The sequence below is a fragment of the Pinus tabuliformis genome, chromosome 5_2, assembly GCF_031772625.1.
Source record: "Pinus tabuliformis cultivar Carrire ecotype Pingquan chromosome 5_2, CPIR1, whole genome shotgun sequence".
Taxonomy (NCBI): domain Eukaryota; kingdom Viridiplantae; phylum Streptophyta; class Pinopsida; order Pinales; family Pinaceae; genus Pinus; species Pinus tabuliformis.
This window is the reverse complement of record NC_142306.1, coordinates 951,716,054-951,743,933: the sequence shown is the minus strand read 5'-3', so window position 1 is coordinate 951,743,933 and position 27,880 is coordinate 951,716,054. Positions and strand designations below refer to the sequence as shown.

The following is a 27,880-nucleotide window of genomic DNA, read 5'->3' as shown; positions in this document are numbered from 1 at the left end:
TCTTTTGCCCCCTCATCTTTATTTTCTTCCACCATGGAAGGTCGTTGGGTTTTTCGAGGCTGGTCTTGCAAAGGTTCAACTAGATTGAGCCCTAAATCCTTATACCCTGACCTCATTGGGGACATGTAAAGAAAAAAAAGAGAAAGAGCAAATTTCTTTGATACCATTGATCTGGACTTATATAGGAACGCAACAAAATACAAAAATACACATATAAATAGAGATGTAGCATAAATAAAACTTCATTTCATTAATATCAAAGAAATGAAGTATGCTTACATACAAAAATAAAAATAAACTAGCTTGGGCGATGGTAGCTTATCTCTGAGAAGAAATGTGGTGGCTACATGCCTCTGAATTGTGTTACAATGAGGTTCAAAGGCCTAATTATTGTTGAGAAACAATGGAAAACCCTAAACATCCAAATACATAACCCTAGGAGATGAAGCACCAAAACTGTGGGACCTGTTTGGGTAAATTGGTACATCAACTTCTCAGGGTCGTAACTTTGGCATACAATCTTCGTTTGGCTATCATAATACCTTGTTTCGAATATCTCAAAGAAAAGGTTGAAAAGATTTTGACAAGTTGATTTGGAATAGTTTGAATCTCTCTGATTTCCCTAAAAATGTCGTTTAAGGTCTCAAAACGGCTTAGGAAGTTTAGGACGAGAAAAACTGCCAAAAATAGTAAACTGTGCTACAATTAAGGAAATTGAAAAACTGAAAGAGACAGTGTTGGGGGTCCAAGTGGAATAGGTGAGTGGCCACAAATATCCACCTGGATCATTCCTTACCCCTTAGGAAGCAATGGTCCACATTGCGTTGAGTGCCTCCATGAGATGGGAAAACTTCTGCTGAACTTGGTCCCCGGTGAGCCACTTGCCCTGGTGCAGGAGTTGGCCAGCTTTGACAACCTGATATAGTTGGATCCTCTGGTGGTGAGTGTTCTTGATTTGTGTGTCCATGATTCAATTAGTTGTGGTCTGTTCCATGCAGTCTGGGTTTAACTCTGTTGGTGTGAGTTGTTCTACAATGTATGATGTGTCCAGTAATGGTGGAAAGTATGGTCGAAGGCGTTCCACATTGAACACTAGGTGCAGACAAAGGAATGGTGGGATGTTGAGCTAGAAAGCATTGTCCCATACAACCTTAGTGATGGTGTAATTCCCATATTGGAGTGGGCGAAGTTTGTGGTGGGGCCCAACGAGGCGCTCCTTCTACAGATGTAACCAAACTTTGTCGCCCACCTGGAACTTGTGTGGCACCTGATTTTGATCATGACACTACTTGTACTTAGCATTGGCTCTGTCCAATATGTCATGGACCTACTAGCGGATGTGTTAAATGCACTCAATGAAGCTATTAGCCCTGTCAGCTTCAGACTGGACATGAGCCGAATCTACTTGAGTAGCTGCAAATGGTATGGCCACATCAATGGGACATAGTGGTTGGAATCCCAACCCCACCTGAAAGGGGTTGTGGCTAGTTGAGCTATGGAGAGCTCTGTTGTAGCTGTATTGGACATAGGGGAGGCTTTCATCCCATGTGTGTGGATGCTTCTAGTTGTACATACGCAAAATGTGTATGATCATCCTATTGAAAACCTCTATTTGGCCATCATTTTTAGGGTGCAAAGTCATGGACTTAGTGAGCTTTGTATCCAACATTGACCATAGACTTGACCAAAATGTACTTAGGAACTTGTTATCCCAATCTGGGACAATGAATTGTGGGATCCCAAAATGTACCTGCACTCGTTCAAAGAAGAGCTTAGCAGTGGCTTTTGCTGTGATACTCTTCTTGCAGGCCATCAGAATGACGATCTTAGAGAATCTGTCGATGACCATGAAAACACAGTCATTGCCATGCTTAGTAGAAGGAAGGCCTAACATGTAATCCATGGAGATGGATTCCCAAGTTCGACTAGGAGTATGCAGAGGAGTATATAGGCCTTGCTTCTTGATGGTCGGTTTGGAAATGGCACAGGCAGTGCAGGATCTAATGTACTTCCCAACATCTCGTTGAAGGTTTGGCCAATAAAAATACTTTTGCAATACTGCCATTGTTTTCTCTACCCTGAAATGTCCAGCGAACCGACTGTAGTGCGCCTCCAAAATCATCTTGGCACACTCGCTTGAAGGAACACATATGTGTCCCAGGTGGCATAACAGTGCATCCTAGAGGTGAAAATTTGGAACTTTCTTACCTTCCAGGAGTGTCTAGTATGTGCTGTTGAATTTTGGATCGCTCTTGTAAAGATGCGGCCACCCCGTAGCCTCATGCCCACAAGAGTCAAGCATAGTGGTCGTCTTTAGCAATATGCAACATTTTTGGTGCTTCCCTTCTTGTACTTAATGTTCAAATGGAACTTTTGTAGGTATGTGGACCATTTCTAATGGTGATTGTTCTGCAACTTCCCTTGTGTCTGTATGAACTGCAGGGGTTGGTGGTTTGTGTGGATGATTGTTTCCTTCCCCAGAATATAATGCTTCCATTGTTGGCAGTCCTGCACAATGAATACATCTCTTTTGCATAGGTGGGATACTTTTGTATTGTGTCTGGAAGTTTCTCACTGTGATATGCCATTGGATGCCCCTACTTAGTAAGAACGCACCAATAACATAGTCAAAGGCATCTGTCTCGATCTCAAATGGTTGTTGAAAGTCTGGTAATGTGAGCACTAGTGCATAGCAGAGGCAATGCTTCAAATCGGCAAACACCTTCTGTTTGGATTTAGACCAAAATAACTTTGCTTTTGCTTCGCCCTTGGTGACTTGAATTAAAGGCCAAGTGATATGAGAGAACCCCAACACAAACCTACAATAGAAATTTGCAAGACCTTGAATGTTGCGGAGCTCTGTTAGAGTGGTTGGGTTTGGCCAATCCCGAATGACTTGTATCTTGGTTGGGTCCCCATGCACACCCTGCTAATCAAAGATGTAACCCGGATATTGAACCTAGGTCATGTCAAAAGTGCATTTCTCCGAATTGGCACACAACTTGTGTTGTCACAAGTTTTGAAGGAGCTGTCGAATATGGTGGATTTTCTCTTCCCAACTCTGGCTGAAGATCAACATGTAATCTAAATACACCACCATGAATGCATTGGTGAAGGTTCGCAAGATGTCGTCCATCAATCTCATGAAGGTTGCGGGGGCATTCGTCAACCCAAAAGGCATGACCAACCATTCGAAAAGGCCCTCCTTGGATTTGAAGGCAGTCTTCCACACATTGGAGGGTTCGATAGGCACCTGGTGATAACCGAAATTCAAGTCAATCTTGCTAAAATATTTGGACCCCTTGGGTTGATCTAGAAGGTCATCAATCCATGGGATTAGGTACCTATTCCTAACAGTGATATTGTTCAACGCTCGATAGTCAATACAGAGTCTCCAAATCTTGTCCTTCTTTTATACCAATACAATTGGGCTCCCACAGGGTGTTGGGCTTGGCCTGATGTGCCCTAATCTGCCTCTTGATCTTATCATTCTCCATAACAGAGCATTGATAGATTGGTCCATTGGGTAGCGACACGCTCGGGGTCAGATCGATGGAATGCTTGACCTGACAGTGTAGAGGTACTCCTCTAGGTGAGGCAAAATTGTCCCTGTACTCCTCCATGACCTTGTCCATTTGTTGTTGTTGTGCAGATGAGCCTAGTCTGGAAGCCATGTCCACAACCTTCTTCTTTCCCTGAGGGTGAATCATAAGGAAGAAAAATTTCAACGTGTGGGAAATGATTTTGTTGCATTGCTTTGCAGTAATCAAAGAGACGGTGGTAGACGGGGCTACCTCTGGTATCCTGTACAACTTATCCCAAAGTAGTAATCATGGAGCAAGGTCTAGACTCATATACAACATGCCGCTTCCACAAGTATGGTTGTCCTAATAATACATCACAAACTTCAAGAGGAGTAACATCACACACTACCTCATCTGTGAAGGGCTTAATGTTATAGGGAAGGCGACACTGCTGGCTGACACGGAGATCTCGTCCCCGATGAAGCCATCGGATGGTGTACGACTACGGATGTGCTGTAGTCGGTAGGCCTAGCCGCTTCATGACCTCTATTGAAATGAGGTTCTTTTGGCTCCCGTTGTCGACAATGAACTGCAGTGGAGAACCCTTCACCCACATTTGTGAGTGGAAGAGGCATTCCCCCTCCTCTGGATCTTTAGGCTCATTCTTCTGGATCTTAGTGGTGGCCACCATGGCACTGGGTTTCACATCAATGATCCACTTCCCTTTGTCATTCCCCTTGTCAGGTTCTAGCTTAGAGTCGGAACATGCGTTTGATTCGAAAGCCTTCAGCTCGGCCATTCCTTCTTTGTCTTTGTGGTGTTGTTCTTTGCTTGCGGCATCAGTGGGTTTTCCTGAGTCACCCCACCTTGGATTTTTCCTTTTCTATGTGGTTTGGGGGTGCCTTTTCCTTGCTTCAGATTCTCAGATCCAAAGTATCACTTCTTCTATTTAAAATTCTTCTTAATATTGACAACGTATTGGTACGTCGTGCTGAGCGAGGAGATGTCCAGGAACTCCATCTTGTCCTGGATGTACTTGTGTAGACATCCACAGTACTTGAGTACCAAATTCTGCTCAGAATCCTTGATACCCAGCTTCGTGCGAAGTGTAGGTTTTAACCCCGTATAGAAATTACCTGCATATGAATTCTAAAACACAGAAAATAAAAAATGCGAGAGCATAACACATAAAACACATATACACAGAGATTTTCCCCTGGATCCTAAAACTGGGACTACCAGCTTGATTTTTCATTATGTTCCTTTCAATGTTACAATACATATTTATATATGCTGAAGCATCCAGTACCATGGACCGAAAACCATTGCGTCCAAAACCATGGACCGAAAACCATCGCATCCAAAACCATCGACCGAAAACCATTGTGTCCAAAACCATGTGCGAAAAAACATGCACAAAACCATAAGTAGGTCCACCCAACCTAATATAGGGTCCAAAAAACAAAATTTTCTGGGGCGCTGCCCCGGACCCCATAGAGGGAGGTTACCTGCACCCCTCAAACCCCCTATGACCCCAACACCCTCCCCCCCCCCCCCGCTACGTAATAGGCGCAATGAAGGGGGGGCTCCGCCCCCCTCTAATCCCCCGATTAACTACTTGGGCTAGTCGTGGAAAGAATATAACACAATCCAACATTCTCCCACTTGTTGTTTTCTTTCCACAGGGGGCCACAAGAGAGCTTAGTCATTTATCTAGCCCTGCAATGCCCATTGTTTCTCTACACCAAGAGAACTTTTGAGAGCTCATAGATTTTTTCAATGCATCTGCAGTATTCTTCAAAGTGTCCACCTTTACCAACAACACCTTTTTGTCTTCTATCATATCCCTCACAAAGTGATACTGAACATCAATGTGCTTTGTCTTTGAATGATATGCAAGGTTCTTTGCCAAGAAAATTGCACTTTGGTTGTCACAGTCTATCCTTATAGCTCCCTGTACTAACCCCATACTTGAACACAATATTTGCAACCAAACTACTTCCTTGCTTGCATGAGTGGCTTCCATGTATTCTGCCTCTGTAGTTGATAGTGCCACTACAAATTGTTTCTTACTCATCCAACTGACTGCACCTCCAAATAGGTCAAACACATACCCACTTGTAGATTTTCTCTGATCCAGATCTCCAGCCCAGTTTGCATCAACAAAGCCACGAATATCCAACACTCTGTCCAATCCTGGTCTTCCTTAGTAGCACAAACCATAATGACTAGTGCCACGCAAATACCTGAAAACTCGCTTAACTGTTGTCCAGTGCTCCTTCCCTGGTTTTGACATAAACCTGCTCAATACTCCCACTGCATGTGCAACGTCTAGTCTAGTACAGACCATTGCATACATCAGCCTACCAACTACGCTTGCATATGGAACACGGGACATGTCCTCTTCCTCTTCTTGTGTCTTGGGACACTGTTCAGCAGATAACTTCACACCTACAGGAATAGGAACCTTCATCGGTTTACTATCCTACATATTAAACCTCTGCAGTAATGTCTCGACATACTTCCTCTGGTTTAACCAGAGCTTCTTCTTTTCCCGATCTCTTTTAATTTCCATGCCCAAAATACAATTGCAGCATGATCTTTCATGTCAAATTTGGAGGACAATTGGGTCTTCAAATCTTGGTTAATTTCTTTGTCATTTCCAACCAGCAGCATATCATCCACATATAAGACCAAATAAATAACACGGTCACCAATTAATTTAAAATACACACAGTGATCTGCTTTGCTTCTGGTGAAGCCAAGTCCCCATATAAATGTATCAAATTTCTGATACCACATCCTTGGTGATTGTTTTAACCCATGCAAAGACTTCTTTAAATTGCATACCATTTATTTCTTACTCTTCACCACAAAACCTTCAAGTTGCTTCATGTAGATCTCCTCTTCCAGATCCTCATGAAGAAATGTTGTCTTCACATCCATCTGTTCTACCTCAAAATCAAAAGCAGCAGCAACAGATAAAAGTCATCTAATAGAAACTACCTTGGCAACAAGAGAAAAAATATCACCAAAATCAATTCCTGACACATGGGAATAACCTTTTTCTACCAACTGAGCTTTGTATTTCTCCACCTTTCCTTCTGCATTTGTCTTCTTCTTGAACACCCATTTGCTGCCAATGGGTTTCCTTCCAGCCGGCAACTCCACCAGATCCCAAGCCTCATTTTTGTGCAATGATGCCATTTCATCAACCATGGCCTCTTTCCAGAGTTTGCCATCCTCTGAATCTATTGCTTCCTTCACAGTTCTGGGATCATCGTTAGTAACAGATAAAGCAAAATTTGAATAGAAAGCAGATGGACTATACCTTTATGGCTGCCTTCTTTCTCGAACTGATCTTCTCACACCCGGAGTTTGTGGCTCTTCATCTTCTGATTCCTCCTCTGCTGTAGAGTTTGATTCTTCCTCCTTAAGCTCAAACTCTATCTTCTCAGGTTCCTTTGTTTGGACTTCATGTTTAATAACATATTTTACCTCTCTGAACACCACATCTCGACTGTACACAACCTTCCTTGTTACTGGGTTCCAAAGCTTATAACCCTTTAAACCATCCTTATACCCAATAAAGATGCACTTTTCATATTTACTATCCAACTTGGTTCGTTTCTCCTTTGGAACATGTACATATGCATCACATCCAAATACCCTCAAATGTGAAAGAGAGGGTTTCTTACCAATCCATACCTCTTGTGGAGTCTTATCCTCCAACGTTGATGAAGGTGATCTGTTGACCAGGTAACATGTTGTCTCCACCACCTCTGCCCAGAATTCCTGTCCTAACCCAACACCATTGAGCATGCTTCTTGCCCTTTCCATCAACGTCTTGTTCATTCTTTCTGCAACTCCATTTTTCTCAGGTGTGTATGGAGTAGTCTTATGTCGTGCTATACCACACTTCTTACAGAATTCTTCAAATTCCTTGCTGCAAAAATCTCCACCATTATCTATACTCAACACCTTTATCTTCTTCTCTGTCTGGTTTTCCACCAGAGCCTTAAATTCTTTAAACCTGTCAAAGACTTCAAATTTCTTCTTAAGGAAATATATCCATGTATTCCTTGAGAAGTCATCTATAAATGATACATAGTACACAAGCTTACCCAGTGATGGAACCTTCACAGGTCCAAACACATCACTATGCACAAGTTCTAATATCTGTTTTGCCCTCTTACCACCAGAGGGGAAACTCACCCGATTCTGCTTCCCATATACATAATTTTCACAGAAATCAAAATCCAGAGAGCTATTACTTATACCTTCTACCATACCTTTACCATGAAGTATTCGAAGGCCCTTCTCTCCAATATGTCCAAGCCTTTGATGCCACAGCATGGTCTTCTCTCCAGAGACCACTAGATTTTCTGCTCCACTTTCAGGAACCACAGAGCTGTTGCACCCATCAACAATAGTTTTACCTTGCAGCGTGTACAAAGTTCCAATCTGAACTCCTCGCATCAATACCAGTGCTCCCCGAACCATCTTGTAGTATCCTTCTCGAACACTTTTTTTGCACCTACATCATCCAGCTTGCTTACACAAATCAAATTTCTGGCTAATGTAGGAATATGCAGAACACCCAGAAGTGTTCTAACCCTTCCACCTTGCACATTCACCTTTACTTTTCCGCGACCAACGATTCCAACCTTCCTGTCATCCCCCCAAGACGGCATCACCACCATCATATTTCTCATACTCGCAAAACCACTCTCTATGGGGAGTGAAGTGAAAGGATGCACCTGAGTCAATCAACCATGCCTCATGATCTACATGTGTACTTGAAGAAGCCAAGTACACATCCCCACCTTCATCTGAGGTGGTTTTCACCTCTGCAGAAGGAGCATCATCAGATCCCTTTCCTTTGTCAGGAGCTTTAGATTTACAATCCCTTTTGTAGTGTCCTTCCTTTCCGCATTTCCAGCAAACCACCTTTACAGGTTTTCCTGGAGATTTAGATCTCCCTCTAGATTTAGATCTCCCACTTGATGACTTATTTTTGTTTCTGTTCTAGGACCGTCCTCGTATAGACAAGGCATCACCATTCTAGCTCTCCATATTTTTCCGTCTCATCTCCTCCATTAGCAAGGATGAGACTATTTCATCAAACTACAAGGCAGTTGCATTGCTAGCTATTGCAATAACCAGACTATCCCACGAATCTGGTAGAGAACACAACAAACTGATGCACTTATCTTCATCTGAAATTTTAATATCAACAGATAATAACTGACTTACCACAATATTAAATGCGTTCAGATGCTCTGTCACCAAGTCTCCATATTTCATCCTTAGGTTATACAACTTTTTCCGTAGGAACAGTTTATTCACCAGAGACTTAGATTGGTACAAAGTCCCTAACTTGCCCCACAAAGCCTTCGTCGTAGCTTCCCCTGATACATTCAACAATACTGAATCTGAGACACACAATCGTATTATGCTCTTTGCCTTCTGATCCAACTTCTTCCATTCTTCATCAGACACTCCCGTTGGTTTAGTACCTGGATCTACCGTGATCCACTGATCTTTATCCACCAACAGATCCTCCATCTTGAGTTTCCACAACTCAAAACTCTAACCATTAAACTTCTTGATCTCTATCTTTCCACTGCGCGCCATCTTGTTTCACCACCAGAATTGATCTCACAAATCTCCCACTAAACAGGGTCTACACAGGCTCAAGTGAAACCCCTCAGCAACAAAGGCATCCCCTTGAAGCCAAAAGAGCTTTGATACCAAATGTAGGTTTTAACCCCATACATAAATTACCTGCATATGAATTCTAAAACACAAAAAATAAACAATGCGAGAGCATAAAACATAAAACACATATACACAGAGATTTTCCCCTGGATCCCAAAACCGGGACTACTAGCTTGATTTTTCATTATGTTCCTTTCAATGTTACAATACATATTTATACATGCTGAAGCATCCAACACCATGGACCGAAAACCATTGCGTCCAAAACCATGTGCAAAAAAACATGCACAAAACCATAGGCAGGTCCGCCCAACCTAATATAGGGTCCAAAAAACAATATAGGGGGGTTAACTGCACCCTTCAAACCCCCTGTGACCCCCCGCTATGCAATAGGCGTAACTAAGGGAGGGCTTCAACCCCCCTCCAATCCCTCGGTTAACTATGTGGGCTAGTTGTGGAAAGAATATAACACAACCCAACATGAAGGGTATGGAAAACATTTGTAAACTCCGACACATCTTGGTCCCTTCCCTACAGTAGTGTGGTCCACTTTATGTATTTATCTTCATATCTCCTGACAGGGTAATATTGTTACTTGATGGAGACTTAGAAAGAATTCCAAATAGGTGCGGCTGAAAATAGTGAGGATTCCCTCTCGTCATTTTGTTCACAGTAGGTTTCCCACCAATCCTTGATGTGTGGCGCGTCTTTGAGAAGTGCAAAAGTAATTTTTCCCGATTGGAAAAGTCATGAACTGAAAAATACCCTTCCAACATATTTAACCATTTATCTACGACGTTTGCATCTATCTTGCCCTCAAATATGGGAATATCAAAGTTAACTTGTACCTTAAAAGGAGTGACACATCTAGAGTTGTTGTTGGATGAAGATGTGTCGCATGTGGGTAGTTGTCGAAGGATCTAGGCAAAGTTATCCATCATCACGTTCCTCTATCGCTCGAGGGCTTACTCGAGCAGTATTTTGAAAGGATCTCCTGCCCCCTCATCTTTCTTTTCTTCTGCCATAGGAGGCCGTCGGGTTTTGTGAGGTTGGTCTTACAAAGGTTCACCTAGATTGAGCTCTAACTCCTTATACTCTGACCTCGTTGGGGACATGCAAAGAAAAAGAGAGAAAGATCAGACCGCTTTGATACCACTGATCTGGACTTATGCAGGAACATAAGAAAATACAAAAATACCCATATACACAAAGATGCAACAGAAATAAAACTTCATTTCATTAATATCAAAGAACTGAAATATGCTTACATACGAAAATGAAAATAAATTAGCTCAGGTGATGGTAGCTTATCTCTGAGAAGAGATGTGGTGGCTACATTCCTCTAAAATGTGTTATAATGAGGTTCAAAGGCCTATTTATTGTTGATAAACAATGGAAAACCCTAAACATCCAAATACCTAACCCTAGGAGATGAAGCGCCAAAACTGTGGGCTTTGTTTGGGTAAATTTGTACATCAAGTTCTCGGGGTCATAACTTTGGCATACAATTTTCGTTTGGCTATCATAATACCTTGTTTCCAAGATCTCAAGTAGCCAAATTGGGGCTTTTTCAATCTCTCTATTTCCCCTAAAAATGTTGTTTAGGGCCTCAAAACACCTCCAGAAGTTCAGGACTCGGAAAACTGCCAAAAATAGTAAATTGTTCTACAATTAAGGAAACTGAAAAATTGAAAGAGATAGTGTTGGGGGTCCAAGTGGAATAAGTGGATGGCTATTGGGCGTGGGATCCTCCCAAGGTAAGTTTTGGAGCTTAAAGCCCAAGTTTTGACTAAGTCTATTGTAAAGACTCCGTGATTTGTGGGCGCAGAGCACGAAGATGGTAAATGGTAAATGAGTCAGAGGGTTGTCCGCTGTCATTTTTGTAATGTAATGTCAGTTTGAGAGATCTACCCATCGTTCGCGGGCCATGGGATTATATAAATAGAGCGAGGCTCTAAGTGTAAAGAGATATCTAAGAATGAAAAAATGAAGATCTAAGGAGTGAGCATTGAATCAAAGTGTAGAGTCGTGTCTTTGGGTCGTAGAGTAAGAGAAGGCTCTGCAACTGAGTGTGGAGAGGCCTAGTAGTCCACAACTGAGTGCGCAGAAGCCTAGTAGTCCGTAACTGAGTGTGTAGACCCCTGCAGCTGAGTGTGCAGGGAAGGTTGAGTCTATAACCATTGGAAGCATTAATAAAGAGAAGTTTTACCATATTTCTGTGTATCTTGTCCTGTTTTATGCAGTGAATTATATTGGGTATGAATTGCAAGTTTACTCTTTATTTACTGTGTGAACTTATGTAAATGTGCTGAATAACTGAATATAATATAAGGTAACTATTTATGCGAAGATAACTAACTGGTATAATAAGATACGTAAGGTCCACGGTGTGACTTGGGGAAATAGTGCAAATCACTTCTCTAGCAGCGGGAAAGCCCCACAGCCCCTCGTTAAGGCTGTGCAAAGGCAAGTATAACAGGGCGCAAAGGTCCCGCAGGTCAAGGAAGTGCGCGAGGTAACCTGCATGAAGGTATTCAAAATTGGACTGAATCAACCCCTTAGACACCTCAAGGGTGCGGAAACCTAGTTCCAACATCCCCCCATACTGTTTCAGGTGAGACCTCAGTCCGCGCTCCACAGAATATTGCCGAAAGGGCCAATAGTACAGGTATTTGTTTGGCTAATTAACTCCGAACCTGGGTCAGGCCCCAACAAGCCAACAAATGGTTCCATTGCTGGGACCGAAATCTGCATAGAGATGTCTGATGTCGTATCATTGGAATCCAACTAAGAAAGAAATTGAAGGTTGGTTGGACAGGAGAATTCACGAGTTCGCGGCGCAGGAGAACAAGAATCCGTGACTATCAAAAGAAGAGTGGTTAGACTGCTACCTGTACATAGAGATCCACGAAATTTTCTTCGCATCTTTCCCTACTAAGCTGTATGAGTGGATCACGAAGTTAGCAGATAACCAAGGAAGGTGCAAGCTCGACAATCCTATTGTGTGGACCCCAGAGTTGGTGCGCAGATTGGAAGCATCGGAGGATAAGATTGCGTGCACTGTTGATCACTGGCTTGATCGAATTATAGGAGGATTCATTACTAAGTTCGCGGTAGATACTTCGATCAACTATAGCGAGGCTGAGCGACGTTTCCTCAAAGCGACGTGAGGTAGGTACGTTAAGTCTCTGAACACTTGAATTAAAATGCTACTGTGTGAAAAGTGGATTATGCGAAAACATTGATGTTCGGGGCTACGCAAAGTGGGAGAATTTACAGAAACGAAGGTAGTGAAGAACTAGAAACTAGCCCCTTGATTTCACCTCTGCAAGGGGACAAGGAAGACCTCACGAAGGTATCACCAAGAAGTGCGATCAATTTGATAAGGCAGAGGATTCCACGTGTACCACCCCCAGCCACGCCACCACCAGTTTCACTGCCTTCACCTTGATCTTTGCCCGTACCACCACCACGAGTAAATATGGCAAGCGCGATAAAGTTGTTGGTGTTCAAGGGAGTAGGTAATGAAGATCCGGACCAGTTTTAGTTCATGATAAAAGTTGTATGGGAAGCACAAGGAGTTACAGACAACAATATAAAGAAAGCGACATTGGTTAGTGCTCTACAAGACCACGTGCTAACCTGGTATATTAAGCATTCTAATGACAATCTGAATGCAGGGATCGCGGACATCCAAATTGCGCTGAATAGAGAATTTAGCAGGCCGAAGTCAGAGGCGCAGTCGATCATTGGGTTCAAGGAGATCACGATGCTACCAGGCGAGACCCCCTGGGAATTAGATCAGAGACTGAAGTGCACAATTCACAAAGCTAATATGACCTTGACGGATGGGCAGCACTGCAAATGGTTTGTAGCATCGCTAACGCCGCATTTGAGGAACGCGTTGTCACAACAGAGATTAACAACTCAATCAGAAGCCTTGGAGATCGCAATGAGACTGCATAAGACCCTGATGCAGGACCTAACCTGGGAGTTTAGCAGATCCACACGTAGTTTAAAAACTTATGCCTTGAGATGTAGAGTCTGAAACAGGACAGGACAACTCGCCCGGAAGTGCGCGAAGAGGTATGGTGTGCTAAATGTAAGGGTTAGGGTCATGACAAGGACCCTTGCACAGTGTTCGTGAATTATCTCATGGGAGGAGGACCGATGCCGTTAAGACCAGAGGCACAAGTAGGACCTAGTGCAACACTTGCTTTGTGGTGCGTGATTTGTCAAATAGGAGGAAACCATGCTACGGACAACTTCCATTTGTTGCAGAAGTACATGCAGAATTTGCAACAGTTGTTATGTAATTTCTGTAGATCAGTGGGACATGATGAGCGCACCTATAAAAGATATGAGCTGATGATGGATAGGACTCCTACCTATAGAGTTTAGGCCAAAACACGGCCCCTTGACCAGAATGCAGGAGTGGCGCGAACTAGATTTCAGGGGTGCAAGTAAGGCCGAGGTGGAAGAGGTCGCAGACAACTGATATGTTATAATTGCGGGGGGCTAGGACATTATGCCCATGATTGTATGAATCCAATGCGCCCATCATGCTTGTATTGTACCTTGTTTGATCATGAGACAGAGGATTGTCCCACACTGATAGCGAGGTTGCGCGACAAGGGAGCACTCCAACCTCCCCCGACTCAAAACCTGCAAATGATGAGGTTTGAGTCGCACAAGGAAGACCCTAACGTGAACATTGTGCTCCGAAGTGGAATTACGACAGGGGATGATAAAGGCAAGTAGCCTGAAGATAGTACTTGGGTTCGCAAGGCTCCGATGAAAGAACCAGAGTTTGATTTGGAGCGTGCTAAATAAACCTTAATGAAAGTTAGGAAAAGCTTCACTGATGCCTCCACTTTGGGAAGAAAAGACAGACCGGAGCCAGAAATGGACCCATCGATGCTCACAACGTTCCTAGAAACGTGCATGAAGCTACTGCGCAATAGCAAGGCTGTAAAGGGATTGCAAGAACTCATAAATAGATGCACTGGGACCGCGCTAGGAGAACCCGACGTAGTTTGAAAGATTGGAAAGCATGCGACAAGGACGGGAAGAGAAATGAGATTGACCGCGCAGATTAGAGAATATGATAAAACCAAGTGATTCTGGATTTAGGATCGGACGCGAACATTCTGCCAAAGCAGACATGGGAGCGCATGGGAAGGCATATGCTACAATGGTATCTTATCTAGCTGCGAATGATGAACCAGCAAAAGATCGTACCTATGGGGAGATTGCAGGGAATCACTGTGGATATTGAAGGGGCAAGTGCACTAGCAGACTTTGAAGTGATAGAGATTGTTGATGACAACAATCCCTACCCCGCGCTATTAGGAATAGATTGGGCCACTGACATGAATGGGGTGATAAATCTGAAGAAGCGCAAGATGATTTTTGAGAAAAAGTCTCTGCGTGTAGTTGTACCTTTGGACCCTGTAGAAGGATCGCACTACACGGAGCCAGTGCGCGACTATGAAAGCGACGACGACTTAGACTGCATCTACAAGATAACCGTGCGAGAGCAAGACTGGGTAAATCCCACCGCATATGGATGAATCTCATGGGAGAATGACAGCTCCTGTACGTCGGATTCGGATGAAGAGATAAAGTGATGGCAGAACCGTTACACGAGGTAACCACACTAAACTGCAACATGATGACAAGATCGTTGCGCTGCATATCAACGAAGGTAAGAGATCTACCTATTATGATGGGTTAAGTGAGGTAGATGCTTTCTTGAACAGATTTGAAAGAGAGGTGTCGGAATAACAATGTTTCGAGGCTTTGAAATGGGTACTACATGCTACGCCCGCAAGGTGGTGGGGTACGCACCAAGGAAGCTTTGAGGACTGGCACGAATGCAGGAGAATGATGTGCATGTGTTTTGGGAAGCCTCAGATGTGACTAACAGACAAATATGACGGACGGGATGATCCGCGCGTGCACCTCACCAAGTGGACAAAGGTCTATGGGGAAGAGCCACAACCTGAGTGGGTGCACCTGTTTTGTCATACCCTAGATGTTATACCCATGAACTGGTATATAGAGACGGAGCTCCGCCATGGGATGAGTGAATGGGATATCTTGCGTGAAGGGTTCCTGTTAACCTTCACGTTTGAGGATCGTTGGTGGGACACTATTGATGACGCGCTACAAGTAGTAAAAGCAACTATCTTTAAGATACCCCAGGAGCCAATAGAATTGATTCAGCCTGAATGGGCTACTCAGCTGAGCTGTGCGCTGGAGTGTTATAATGTAAATACTGAAGAAGATGACAAGGATCCGCGAAAATTTAACATTCCAAAAACTGAAGGCCATCGCGAGGTTCAAGGACCACTGATTGAAGACCCTGACATAACCGCGCTGGTAAAGACAAAGCAGGTAAACATTGGTACGGAAGCCGAACCTAAGTATGCAACGCTCGGTGACTACTGGGATGACACGACAGTGGATAAGGTCACTGAGTTACTCCGCGAATACCAGGACCTATTCTTGACCAAGATCACGGACTTAAAAGGAATCATCGGAGATTTAGTAATAATGTGGATCACATTAACACGATACATGAAGCCAGTTAAGTAGAGGCCTTACCGCTTGAATCCAAAATACAAGGAGAAGGTCCGTGTAGAACTAGACAAAATTCTCGCAGCTGGAATCATTGAGCTGGTGGAAGAATTCGATTAGGTCAGCGCTATGGTGATGTAGGAAAAGAAGCAGAAGGGCGAGATAAGAATATGTGTGGACCTTAGAAAATTGAATGACATGTGTGTGCATGACCCATTCTCAACCTCATTCACAAATGAAGTATTGGAAAATTTCGGTGGGCAGGAAGCATATTCTTTCACTGACGGATTCTCAAGGTACCACCAGATCAAAATCACGCCGGAAGATAGGAGTAAGACAACCTTCGCGACTGAGTGGGGCTGCTTTCAATACACTGTTATGCCGTTTGGATTGAAGAACGCGCCGACCATCTTTTCACGCATAGTTGTTGCAACATTCAAGGAATATATCCACAAGTTCCTAGAGGTTTATCTGGATGATTGGACTGTATTTGGATTGGTTAAGCACCATGTAGCGAGCTTATGCTTGATGCTGGATACCTGCCGAAGACACCAAATCGCGTTGAACCTTAAGAAGTGTACGTTCCTTGTTCCTTTTGGGAACCTGTTGGGACATGTGGTTTGCAAACAGGGACTGATGGTAGACCCCACGAAAATTGCGGTGATTCTGAATTTGGAAGCACCGCGAAGTGTCAAACAGTTGCACGCTACCCTGGGACATACGGGGTACTATAGGAAGTTCATCAAAAGCTATGCCCAGATCACCACGCCGATGGAAAATTTGTTGAAGAAAGATGTCACGTTCTGCTGGAATGATGACTGCAAGAAAAGTTTGGATGTACTAAAAGAAAAAATGGCCTCTGCGCCGATCCTGGTCTTCCCGAAATGGGATGAGGAGTTTTATGTCCATGTTGAAGCGTCATGTATAGCGCTGGAAGCGGTCCTAACACAGGAGGATGGAGAGGGCTTGGATCACCCTATCGCGTTCGCGAGTCGTAGGTTGTCTAAAGCAAAAAAGAACTATTCCACAACTAAATGCGAGGGATTGGCTATGGTGTACGTGCTCCAAAAATATCGACACTATTTGCTAGGGGGACACTTGAAGATGTATACTGATCATTCCACACTGAAATACTTGGTCAACAATCCTGTGTTGGGGGGGCGCATATGCAAGTGGATTTTATTGTTCCAAGAATATGATTTTGAGGTCGTTGTGAAGCCTAGGTGCCTGAACGCGGGACCGGATCACTTGTCGCACATTGAGACAAGAGAGGAACCTACTAGTATGGAGGAAGGATTACCTGACGCACAACTCTTTGCTGTGCGCGTAGCGGATGGAAACTTTGAAGACATAATCCACTTTCTCACGACTGGAACTGCGTCGAAAGAGTACTCCGTCCAGCAGAAGAAGGAACTGGTGGTGCACGTGGCAGATTTTTCTGTCATCACAGGGCACTTATATAAGATGGGCAATGATGAGATACTGTGAAGGTATGTACATGAATTTGAACGAAGTCATATCCTCGCAGATGCGCATGGGGGCGCTGTAGGAGGGCATTATGCAGGGCGAGCGACCGCGTAAAAGATTCTCTGTGCAAGGTTGTGGTGGCCAACCCTTCATCAAGATTCAAAAGCACATTGCAAGGCCTGTGATGTATGTCAAAGAATAGGTAAACCATCACGGAGGGACGAGATGCCTTTGAATCTGCAAATGACGCTGCAGCCCTTTGAAAAGTGGGCGATCGACTTTGTAGGACCTATCAAACCTTAGGGAAAGACGGGTGCGAGATACATTATCACTGCGACAGAGTACCTGACTTGTTGGGCAGAAGCGCAACCGGTAAAAGATTGCATAACTGCCACAGCCGCGAAGTTTATGTTTGAACACGTATTGACACGATTGGATGTTCGAAGATCTTGATGAGTGATCGCGATACACATTTCCTGAACAAAACAATCAACGCGCTAACAGAAGAGTTTCAGGTCTATCATCAGAAAAGAACACTGTATCACCCACAAGCCAATGGGACAATAGAAGCATTAAATAAAATATTGGAGACTGCGCTGACCAAAGTATGCAACACACAGTGAAACCAAAGTATGAAACCTGCAGTATTATGGGCTTATAGGACAACCTGCAAGAAACTGACGGGATAGACACCTTTCTGGTTGGTCTATGGAGTGGAAGCCGTAATGCCAATGGAGTATATTGTGCCTAGTCTATGCATAGCAGTACTCACAGGTATGACGGACCGCGAAGCCCTGGAGGAGAGGCTCGCGCAGTTGGAGGAACTCGAAGAGGAACGATTTTTGGTTGGATTCCATCAGCAAGTACAAAAGCAGCGCGAAAAGGCCTGACACGATCGACATATTAAGTTGTGCACCTTCAAGGTAAACGATCTAGTGTTACTATATGACAGTAAGTTTGATAAATTCCCGAGAAAGTTCAGAATGCATTGGCTGGGACCGTATGTTGTTAAGGAGGTCATAGACGGAGGCGCGGTGCAGCTAGTAAAGCTAAATGGAGAACCTTTCCCAAGAAAAGTGAATGGCAGTCGCTTGAAGCCATACACAGGTGGCCCTACTATCTGACTAGTTGACAGAAGCACAATCTTTGCACTCCAAGTAGCAAAGAAGGCGCGCGAGGGCCAGAAGTCGCCTTTGCCAGAGCAGGAGCAAGAGATGGAAACAGAGGTAGAGGAGGGCGATGTGGACCCACAGACAGCGTCGACACTATTAAAGCGCCAGCGCCCGAGCGAGCGGATGGGGTCGCGCAAGAAGGTAAAAGCGTCGAAGCTGTCTATCGACCCGATCACCCTTACTGAGGGGGATCTACATGATATAGGGGAGACGGTGCGCGACATCACCACAGAGGCCCTCTAGAACTTTGCGGAGGAGAATCAGATTGTGTTGGGGGCCTCCAAGCACAGATCTAGAAGTTGCAAGTGCGCACTCCTCGGGCTGGTACTCTCTCGACCAGCCTCACAGTAGGGACAGCTGCAACCGATGAAATGTTGCGCGCTCGTACGACCAACACAATAGTGCTGCCAGAAGGGGCACTAGTTATAGCAAATGAGGCCGACAGACCCATGACCAGTACATTGAAAAGTATAGGGATCAACATGGCTATGCTCTCGCGGGAGACACTCTATGTTCTACAGGATGGGATTACTACAAAACTGCGGGCTAGGGAGAGCCGCGTGTTGCAGGTGCTGAGTGAGCAGAAGATCAACATGGAGTAGTTGAGCTTGCAGCGCGATGAGGTCGTGTCTTAGAACAGGCAGATGGTGCAGGTACTTGAAGAAGCCTGCCAAATGGTCCCTGAGCTGGCCATCCTAGTAGAAGCACCAATAGAGGCGTGCATCCAGAGATTAGCAGTAGGGGTGCGCGAGGCGCGAGAAGAAATGGCCAAGGTTTAGCTGGAGCTGAACCTTCAGATAACAGAGCTGCAGTTGAAGGTGTAGCCTTCAACTCCTCCAGAGGTAAGGGAACAACGCGCCAATGCCATTACATCAGGGCTAGAGGAGATCAGTAGTGCAGTAAGGGACTGCACCAGAATGTTGGAAGAATCATTCGAGGTCCTCACAAATCTGCAGGAGGACCCGAACATACAACACTTAGAAACAGAGGCGCGTGAGCTACAGCAGTAGTACGACAACGTCAAAGGGATTGCGCAGATGGTGGCCCTCACTCAGAGGCTCGCGTGAATGCAACAGGCTAAAGCACTTAAAGAGCAAGTAGACGCAGCGTGACACAAAGAAGTAGTGTTGAAGGCACGTGTTCAGCCTTGGATCGACGAGGCCTTCATAATCACAGTAACAATTGAAGGCAAGCTCGCGCAGATGTAGGGGACGCAAAAACAAATACAGGGGAGCAGATCCGACACCGCGGTCTCAGAAAAATGAGTACAAGAGATTCAGCAAGCAGCCGCTCAGTGCGTTGCTGACCTTGCAGCAGTCCAAGCAGAATTGGGAGGTCTCCGCATGAAGATCTCCGCACCGATAGAGTGACTCGAAGGCGAGTCACGATGTTTGTGTTAGGGGCCTGTTGGGCGTGGGATCCCCCCAAGGCAAGTTTTGGGGCTTAAAGCCCAAGTTTTGACTAAGTCTATTGTAAAGACTCTGCGATTTGTGGGCGCGGAGTGCGAAGATGGTAAATGAGTTAGAGAGTTGTCCGCCCTCATTTTTGTAGCGTAATTTTGGTTTGAGAGATATACCCATGGTCCACTTGTATAAATAGAGCGAGGCTCTAAGTGTAAAGAGACATCTAAGAATGAAAAAATGAAGATCTAAGGAGTGAGCATTGAGTCAAAGTGTAGAGTCATGTCTTTGGGTCATAGAGTAGGAGAAGGCTTTGCAACTGAGTGCGCAGAGGCCTAGTAGTCTGCAGCTAAGTGCGTGGACCCCTGCAGCTGAGTGCGTAGGGCAGGTTGAGTCTGTAACCGTTGGAAGCATTAATAAAGAGAAGTTTTACCATATTTCTGTGTATCTTTTCCTGTTTTATCCATTGAAATATATTGGGTATGAATTGCAAGTTTACTGTTTATTTACTATGCGAACTTATGTAAATGTGTTGAATAAGTGAATATAATATAAGGTAACTATTTATGTGAAGATAACTAGTTGTTATAAGAAGATAAGTAAGGTCCACAGTGTGACTTGGGGAAATAGTGCAGATCGTTGCTTCAGCAGCGTGAAAGCCCCATAACCCTTGGTTAAGGTTGCGCGAAGGCCCCGCAGGTTAGGGAAGTGCGCGAGGTAATCTACGCGAAGGTATTCACAGTTGGACTAAATCAACCCCTCAGACACCTCAAGGTGCGGAAACCTGGTTCCAACATCCCCCCATACTGCTTCGGGTGAGATCTCAGTCCGCGCTTCACGAACTGTTGCCGAAAGGGCCAGTAGTACAGGGATTTGTTTGGCCAATTAACTCTGAACTTGGATCAGGCCCCAACAAGCCAACAATGGCCACCAATATCCACTCGAATCAATCATTGCGTTCCTTTGTCGCTCGAGGGTTTCTTTGAGCAAGATTTTGAAAGGATCTCCTGCACCCTCATCTTTCTTCTCTTCCGCCATGGGAGGCCGTCAGGATTTGCGAAGCTGATCTTGTAAATGTTCGACCAATTCGAGCCCTAACTCCTTGTATCCGACCTTGTTGGGGACATGCAATGAAAAACAAAGAAAGAGCAGACCACTCTGATACCACTGATTTGAACTTAAACATGAACGCAACAAATTACAGATACAACCATAAATACAGAGATGCAGCAAAAATAACACTTCATTTCATTAATGTCAAATACTAAAATATGCTTACAAACTTAAAGGAAATAAAACTAGCTCGAGTGATGGTAGCTTATCTATGAGGAGAGATGTGGTGGCTACATGCCTCTGAATTGTCTTACAATGAGGCTTGAAGGCCTATTTATTATTGAGAGACAACGGAAAACCCTTAACATCCAAAAACCTAACCCTAGGAGATGAAGCACCAAAACTATGGGTCCTGTTTGGGTAAATTGGTACATCAACTTCTTGGGGTTGTAACTTTGGCATAAGATCTTCGTTTGACGCGCACAATACCTCGTTAGAAAGATCTATCCGAGGATTACAAATTTCAAATGCAAACATCAATTAAATTATCATATTTTCTTGGTTTTCCAAAAAAACGTTGTTTAGGGCCTCAAAACGGCTCTGAAAGTTCAAGACCCGAAAAACTGCCAAAAATAGTAAATTATGCTACAATTGAGGAAACTGGAAAACTGAAAGAGACAGTGATGGGGGTCGAAGTGGAATAGGCGGATGGGCACCAATATCCACCTTGATCACAATAGAATTGAGTCTCCATGTTGATGGGAGTCAACTAGCTATGTAAAAGACAAATTGTTTGACATAATAGAAATTCAGAGTAAAGTAACAACAATAAGGGTGTTTTTCCTTGCGGAAAGGTTTCCACCAAAAATCTTGTGTCTTATGTATGATGATGTGATTGTGTGCATTGTTTATTGTTTATATTGTTGCTTATGGTTTCCAATTATGCACATGTTTAATAAGTCGTTGCTAATATGTATGTGATTCAGTAAGTGAAGTTAATGAAAGACAAAAATCGTATATAGATCACACTACTGATTCACCCCCCTAATAGTGCTCAAAGGTTTCCAACAAAGAAGGAAGTAACGGGTGTTTATAAGTGGACGCAGTCTCCTTTGGTTCCACACGATGTGGTAAGTGGAGAGCGTTAGTTTGATAGCAGCATGGGTTAGGAAGATATAATAATGGAGTCAAGGAAGCCATAGGATGGGAAACTTCTCGAGGAGGACTTGGCCCGGTGGAAAAGGGTTGTTGAGTTTCTGTTCAAGCTGCTTATGGGTAGGTTGGATCTTATCACTCATCGAGTAGAGCTCCTGGAGAAAGACCAGGCAACAAACGCAGATCACATCAATGCAAAGTTTGAAAGTGTGGAAGCATCGTTGGAATGAAAGATTGTGAAAATGGAGACTGATTTGCTGACCTCCAACTCGGAGCTGATAAGTGACAACATCTTCAGTGAGGTACAAGAAATCATTGCAGGGCTACCGGAAGAGGTCGTCGCCCAGTTGCAAGCTAGGGAAGGAGAAGGAGATGTAGTAGGGCTGAGCGATCAGGAAAAGAAGGAATGCGAGGAAGCGGGGAACTCTAGTCTGGATTAATGCTTGTCTTATGCTCTGTCACTTTGTGTTTATTTTGGGTATTTTTTTTAGAGTTTATGGGAATTATCAGTGTTTTGTAATAGTAGTTAAGGCATGTAGAAGGAAGAAATTAGTAATATGGATGTATTGGGACTTGGAGATAGATGCTCAAACTGTTTCCAGTTTTGCTGAATTTTTGTAAGAGCGGTTCTAGCCGCGTAAACCCAAATTTTGAATATAAAAAGTATCTATTAATGTTAAAAGAAAAAACCCAGTCTAGATCTATCTTAACTCTAGATCTACCAAGTGCCTAGAGGGATCAAATCTCCTTTCACTTTAAAGAGGATTGCATCTCAAGAGATTTGATCTCTCGGGGGTTGGTAGATTTAGAGTTAAGATGGATCGAGGTTGCTATATATTACAACCATATCGATAAATTATGACATAAAATATGTGAAAGAGTTATCCACATGTCATTATATTATACAAACTTTGCAAAAAGACCTTCAAATTATGGTCCAATAAAATGTGTGAAAAATATATTTTTTTAATAATATTAAAAAATAAATGTTTATTTTTCAAAATAAAACATTATAAATTGCATTAATCCCTACTATACTAATGCTAATAAATAAACAAATCAATTACAACAACCAATGACCAATACTAATAATCCGACTATTAATTAACAACTAACTAAATTATTAAAAATCTCCATTATTTAAAATTATAAAAAAATTAAAAACATCATAGCTTTAAATAAAATCTTTTCGAAGGGAGGAGAATCGATCTCTGATCGCTGATCACGTCCTCAATGGCAACCCAACCAAACGGGGAAAATCAATCAACACACGTGACCCTGTAATAACTACATACATTTTTTTCTCTTTTAAATACAGCGTCTGCGACAACGACAGAATTTTTTTTCTCTTTTTAAATACAGTGTCTGTGACAACGGCAGAATTTGGTAGTATTGGTTGGTATCACAAGTTTAAAATGCAAATTTAATATTTCATATTTTTTCAACCAGTGCAAAAAACAATTGGATTTCAGCTAAAACAATCTTAAACAATTTTTTTTTCCCATATTTCAACCAAAGATTCCAAACAATAATTACATAACGTATATAAAATTTTGCCAAAAGAAGAGGCGGCTGATTGAAAACGAGAGGCCTGGACTATCATAGAAAAAAGTAGAGGCGGCTGATTGAGAACGAGAAGCATGGACTTCATTAGAAATTCATTAAAACTTGGGGTTGCAAATATGCCATCCACTTCACCTAAATCATTTCACGTTGCACCATCCCCATTCATGCGTACTCATTCGAAGAGGTCCCTGTATTCTGCATCCAGTTATCCCTACAGCAATGGCGGCACCTCAGAAAAAGGCAAGGAATTAAATATGTACATTATTGATGGCATTAATTTAATACCAAAAATATATCTCTTGATGTTTACAATCCTGTTTTGTTGCGTTTGTCGCAACACAGGTCCTTGTTCCAATCGCATATGGCAGTGCAGAAAGCGATGTTGTCACGCTAGTAGATGTTTTCAGTGGAGGTGGTGCACTGGTCACAGTGGCATCGGTCGAAAATGATATACAGATCGAGTGCTCAAGTGGCGTAAAGCTCACAGCAGACACCTTCATTTCAGATTGTGAATCCCGAATATTTGACCTTGTTCTTCTACCGGTATGTCACTAGTTATTTGAATGCTTGTGGCGCTTTCTAAAGTTTATGCAAAACGCACCTTTTCCGCCGCCTTAGCCGGAATCCGGAATTTTTTGTTTTTCAAGATTTCAATCGATCCGGTGAGTTTCAGGTTTTTTTTGATGTTCTGGTCCCTTGGGTATGGTGGAACCATGATCGGGATGGAACCGTGAGTGCCCTGGAATTCGTGGAATCCATTCCTGGAAAAAAGTGTGTTTTGTAGAAGTTTCAGGTTTTAGTGATTTTTCTGAGATACAAGTGATTTATGAAGTGGACTACAGACTTAGCTACTCTGGAAATTGGCTTTGGGTTGCAAGTCCTGCAAGACGAAGAAATAAAAGATCCATCACTCTTGTGATAGCATCCCTTAGAGGAACCTGTCTGTTCTGTGGTCCCATTGCTTGTGCTTGTCTTTGAGCTGCTTTCCTAAATGCACGCTTTTTAAACCACAGTGGCATATAACTGGTTAAGAATTTTGTTTCGCATAAAGTATCAGTGATGTTTCTAAAATCAAGAGAATCAAATATGTATCTTTTAAAGGGAAGAAATAGCCACAAGTTTAATGGCCAGAATTTTATGTTCTCTGAGTCAAATTTTGGATGATTAATTAGATATTCCAAATTAGATTTTGCTGGGACAACTGTTGGACAAACTTGTATAATTGGGTTTTGCTTTATAATTTTTAAAGGGCAAAATTGTGTATCAGGGGTGGGTTGTTGTTTGGGAATAGTAGGCGTTTAATTTCTTTTATGAGATTTTGTGAAGTGTTTGTCCTCTTTGCTTTTGCTGTTTCTGAGGGTTAAAGGTCATTTATTTCAGCTTGATGAATTTGAGGTCTTTTTTAGATACTGGGATTTATTGATGTAGGGGGGCATGCCTGGTTCGGAAAGATTACGAGACTGTAAGGTGTTACGAAAAATTACCGAAGCTCATGCGAAGGAGGGGCGGATTTATGGTGCCTTCTCTGAAGCCCCTGCTGTGGTTTTGGAGACATGGGGCCTGCTGAAAGGATGTCAGGTAAGGCCTTTATAATACCCCATTCTGTTTTGATATGAAGAAGGATTGATTTGATGGTGTTGGATTTCATTTCTAAATTGGTGATCACTAACACAGTTGCTAGGGTATAGTATTATATAGGTCTTTTTGTAAATCTGGACATTAAATATATATTGGTAGTTTACTGGTAAGGCCCTTTGTGATGGATGTATGAGTAAAAAACTAGAATGAACAGGCAGTAGAGTTCGCATGCCTCTGTGATCAACCTATTTAGTCGATTAACCTCCTATGGTAGGCTCTAAACTCATATCTGTTTTCTGTATAACCACTACTTGTCTGGATGTAATTAGTTCGTGAAAACTCTGGTCTGATTCACAGGGGAAGGTTGAGTTGTCACTCTGTTCCGATTCCCTATTGTTCGAGTTATATTTTCTGCCTGTTTCAAGATATATTCTTAATTTATCGGCTAGTATGTAATTTAGTATAATGAACAGCATTCATCATCATGCTATTGTTTTTGGTGATCACATTGCATCTTTCAATGTCCATATAGGCAATTGGCATTGGAGATTTTAGGAATTTCTATGATACATTGGATGTGCTATGAATAAATATTTATATTGTCATAGCAAGCTAAATATAAATTGTGGAAGCAAATTTGATCCTGACTGTATTTGTTGTTGATACTAGAAGGCAACATGTCATGCTTCATTTATGGATCAGCTATCTTCTACTGTTGCTGTTAACGCTAGCATGCAGGTAGATGGGATGGTCACTGCTAGCCAAAGCCCTAGGTCAACATTGGACTTTGCACTTTCCATCGCTGAACAACTCTTCGGCAAAAAATTGCTAAATGAAGAGCTGTTGAAATTAATGGTCAGTTATTTACTTTGGCTTAGGTTAGATTATCTCTGTGTTTTTATCTTTAGAAAGTTTGAATGACTAATATGAATTGTAATTCTATTACTGTCTTCAATAACGTAGTGATGAAAGCAGAGTAAGTTTCATTCTAAAATGAGATATGTATGAAAGATTGATGGTTAATATGAATTGCAATTATATTACTTTTTCAATAACATAGAGATGACAGAAGAGTAAGTTTCATTTTAAAATGAGATATGTATCTGTATAGAACTTTGGAAGGTAAATTTTTTGTCTAGACTACCTCATTTCCTATTCTTCTACAAATCCAACATATCCATGAAAAAAAAAAACCTAGAAAGGATGAAAGAGTAAGTGAAAACGAAAAATAAAAACATGGTTTATTATTGTAAGTATACTTATGTTCTCTCTTTAGTATCTTTCATGAAAAATTAGTGCCCCTTATGTTGTAAAATACCTCAGATATATTTACATGTATTATGTTTTCTCAATAGTAGCATAATCAGATTTGATGAGGAGTTGCTACTGTGAATCCAGCTTGTTGGAGTATCTTTCGTAAAGCTAAGGTTTTTCATGTTTTTCTCTAGCTAGGGATTTGGAGAACTTGAAGGATTATGCTGGCTTATCTTAAGTTGAGAGGATGTTTTTCAACTCTATATTTATCTATATGTTGGAAGTTTTCAGCTATACAAAATTGTTTTCTTGCAGATCTGATTCTCAGCTATCATTATCTTCTTGGATTGGTAATTTCAAGCACTTGTATGCCTTGCTGATTTGACGTAAGTTGAGGCTGAAATTGTTAAAGGTTTAACATTGATATTGAAGACAATACGACAGAATTTACTTCTGTAAGTTTTGTTGTCATAAAGTGATTTTCAGATTTGGTTAGTTCATGATAAGATTATCTAAGAGCGTTGAAACTTGTGGCACAAGTTTTTGTATCTTTTCTCTTGAATTATCCAGTGGATTGGGGTTGTTTAGAAGTGAAATATTGTCTGCTGCTCACTGCTGTTTTATAATATTTCAGATAAGCCCTAAGAATGTAAATTCACATGAACTAGATCAGTGAAACCTTCAGGAAACAGGTGAAATTATTAAAGTTGCATTAAAACTAGAATTTTTGAAATTTCTACATGGTATGAGAGAGCTATTTTGGCTTAGATCACTCTCTTAGTGGAAGATTTAGTTGGTATTTCAGCTATGCTGTACCTGGGAGAGGTGCTTGACCTTGTTGAGTTTGTTCGATGTGATACACCAACTTGCTTGGAAGAAGTTCTTAAAACCTAGAATGTTATTAGGGGAATTTTGAGATAAAAATGTGCCTCGAAAGATGATGATGTTAGCCTCAGGAGTACATATTTTTGGTGGGAAAAGAAGAAAAATATTTTTTTAATTGTATTTTCGGCTTATCACCTTATAGGTTTACTCAAATGTCAAGTGTAGGCAACTATTGGATGCAAAATTAAATTCTGCATTCAAGAAACACATTTTTTCATATATTTTCAAATTTTTTTCCAGTGCAAGTCTAAAGTATGCAGAGTGGGCAGTCATTGGATGTGGAATTAAAGCGTAATTTTAATTCTGCATCCAACAGGTGTCTATACTTGGCATTTGAGTAAACCTATAAGGAGATAAATTGAAATACAAAAAAAAGATAGTTTTCTTTCTTTTACTTAAAAAATTCATCTCTATCTTTTATTTTTTTATTTTATTTTCTTTCCCTTGGAAAAATCTGGGAGAATTGACCCGGTGACCCATTTTAGACCTCAACATTCCCTTCATGTTTTGTCTACTTTATGTG

General features: G+C 42.3%; 1 protein-coding gene across 4 annotated transcripts in view; it reads left to right on the top strand.

Moving 5' to 3' along the window:
* Positions 1-23,733: 23,733 nt before the first annotated feature.
* Positions 23,734-27,880, top strand: part of LOC149162412 (protein DJ-1 homolog B-like) — a 143,069-nt gene continuing 138,922 nt past the window's right edge. The window contains exons 1-4 of one of the 4 annotated variants that reach the window (XM_089437262.1): positions 23,734-23,880; positions 23,983-24,183; positions 25,069-25,218; positions 25,957-26,073. In XM_089437262.1, the coding sequence (XP_089293388.1) occupies positions 23,860-23,880; positions 23,983-24,183; positions 25,069-25,218; positions 25,957-26,073 (489 nt within the window). In that variant the 5' untranslated portion in view covers positions 23,734-23,859. Of the gene's footprint in view, positions 23,881-23,982; positions 24,184-25,068; positions 25,219-25,887; positions 26,074-27,880 lie in introns of all 4 variants that reach the window. The other 3 variants (XM_089437260.1, XM_089437261.1, XM_089437263.1) reach the window with 3 other exon arrangements.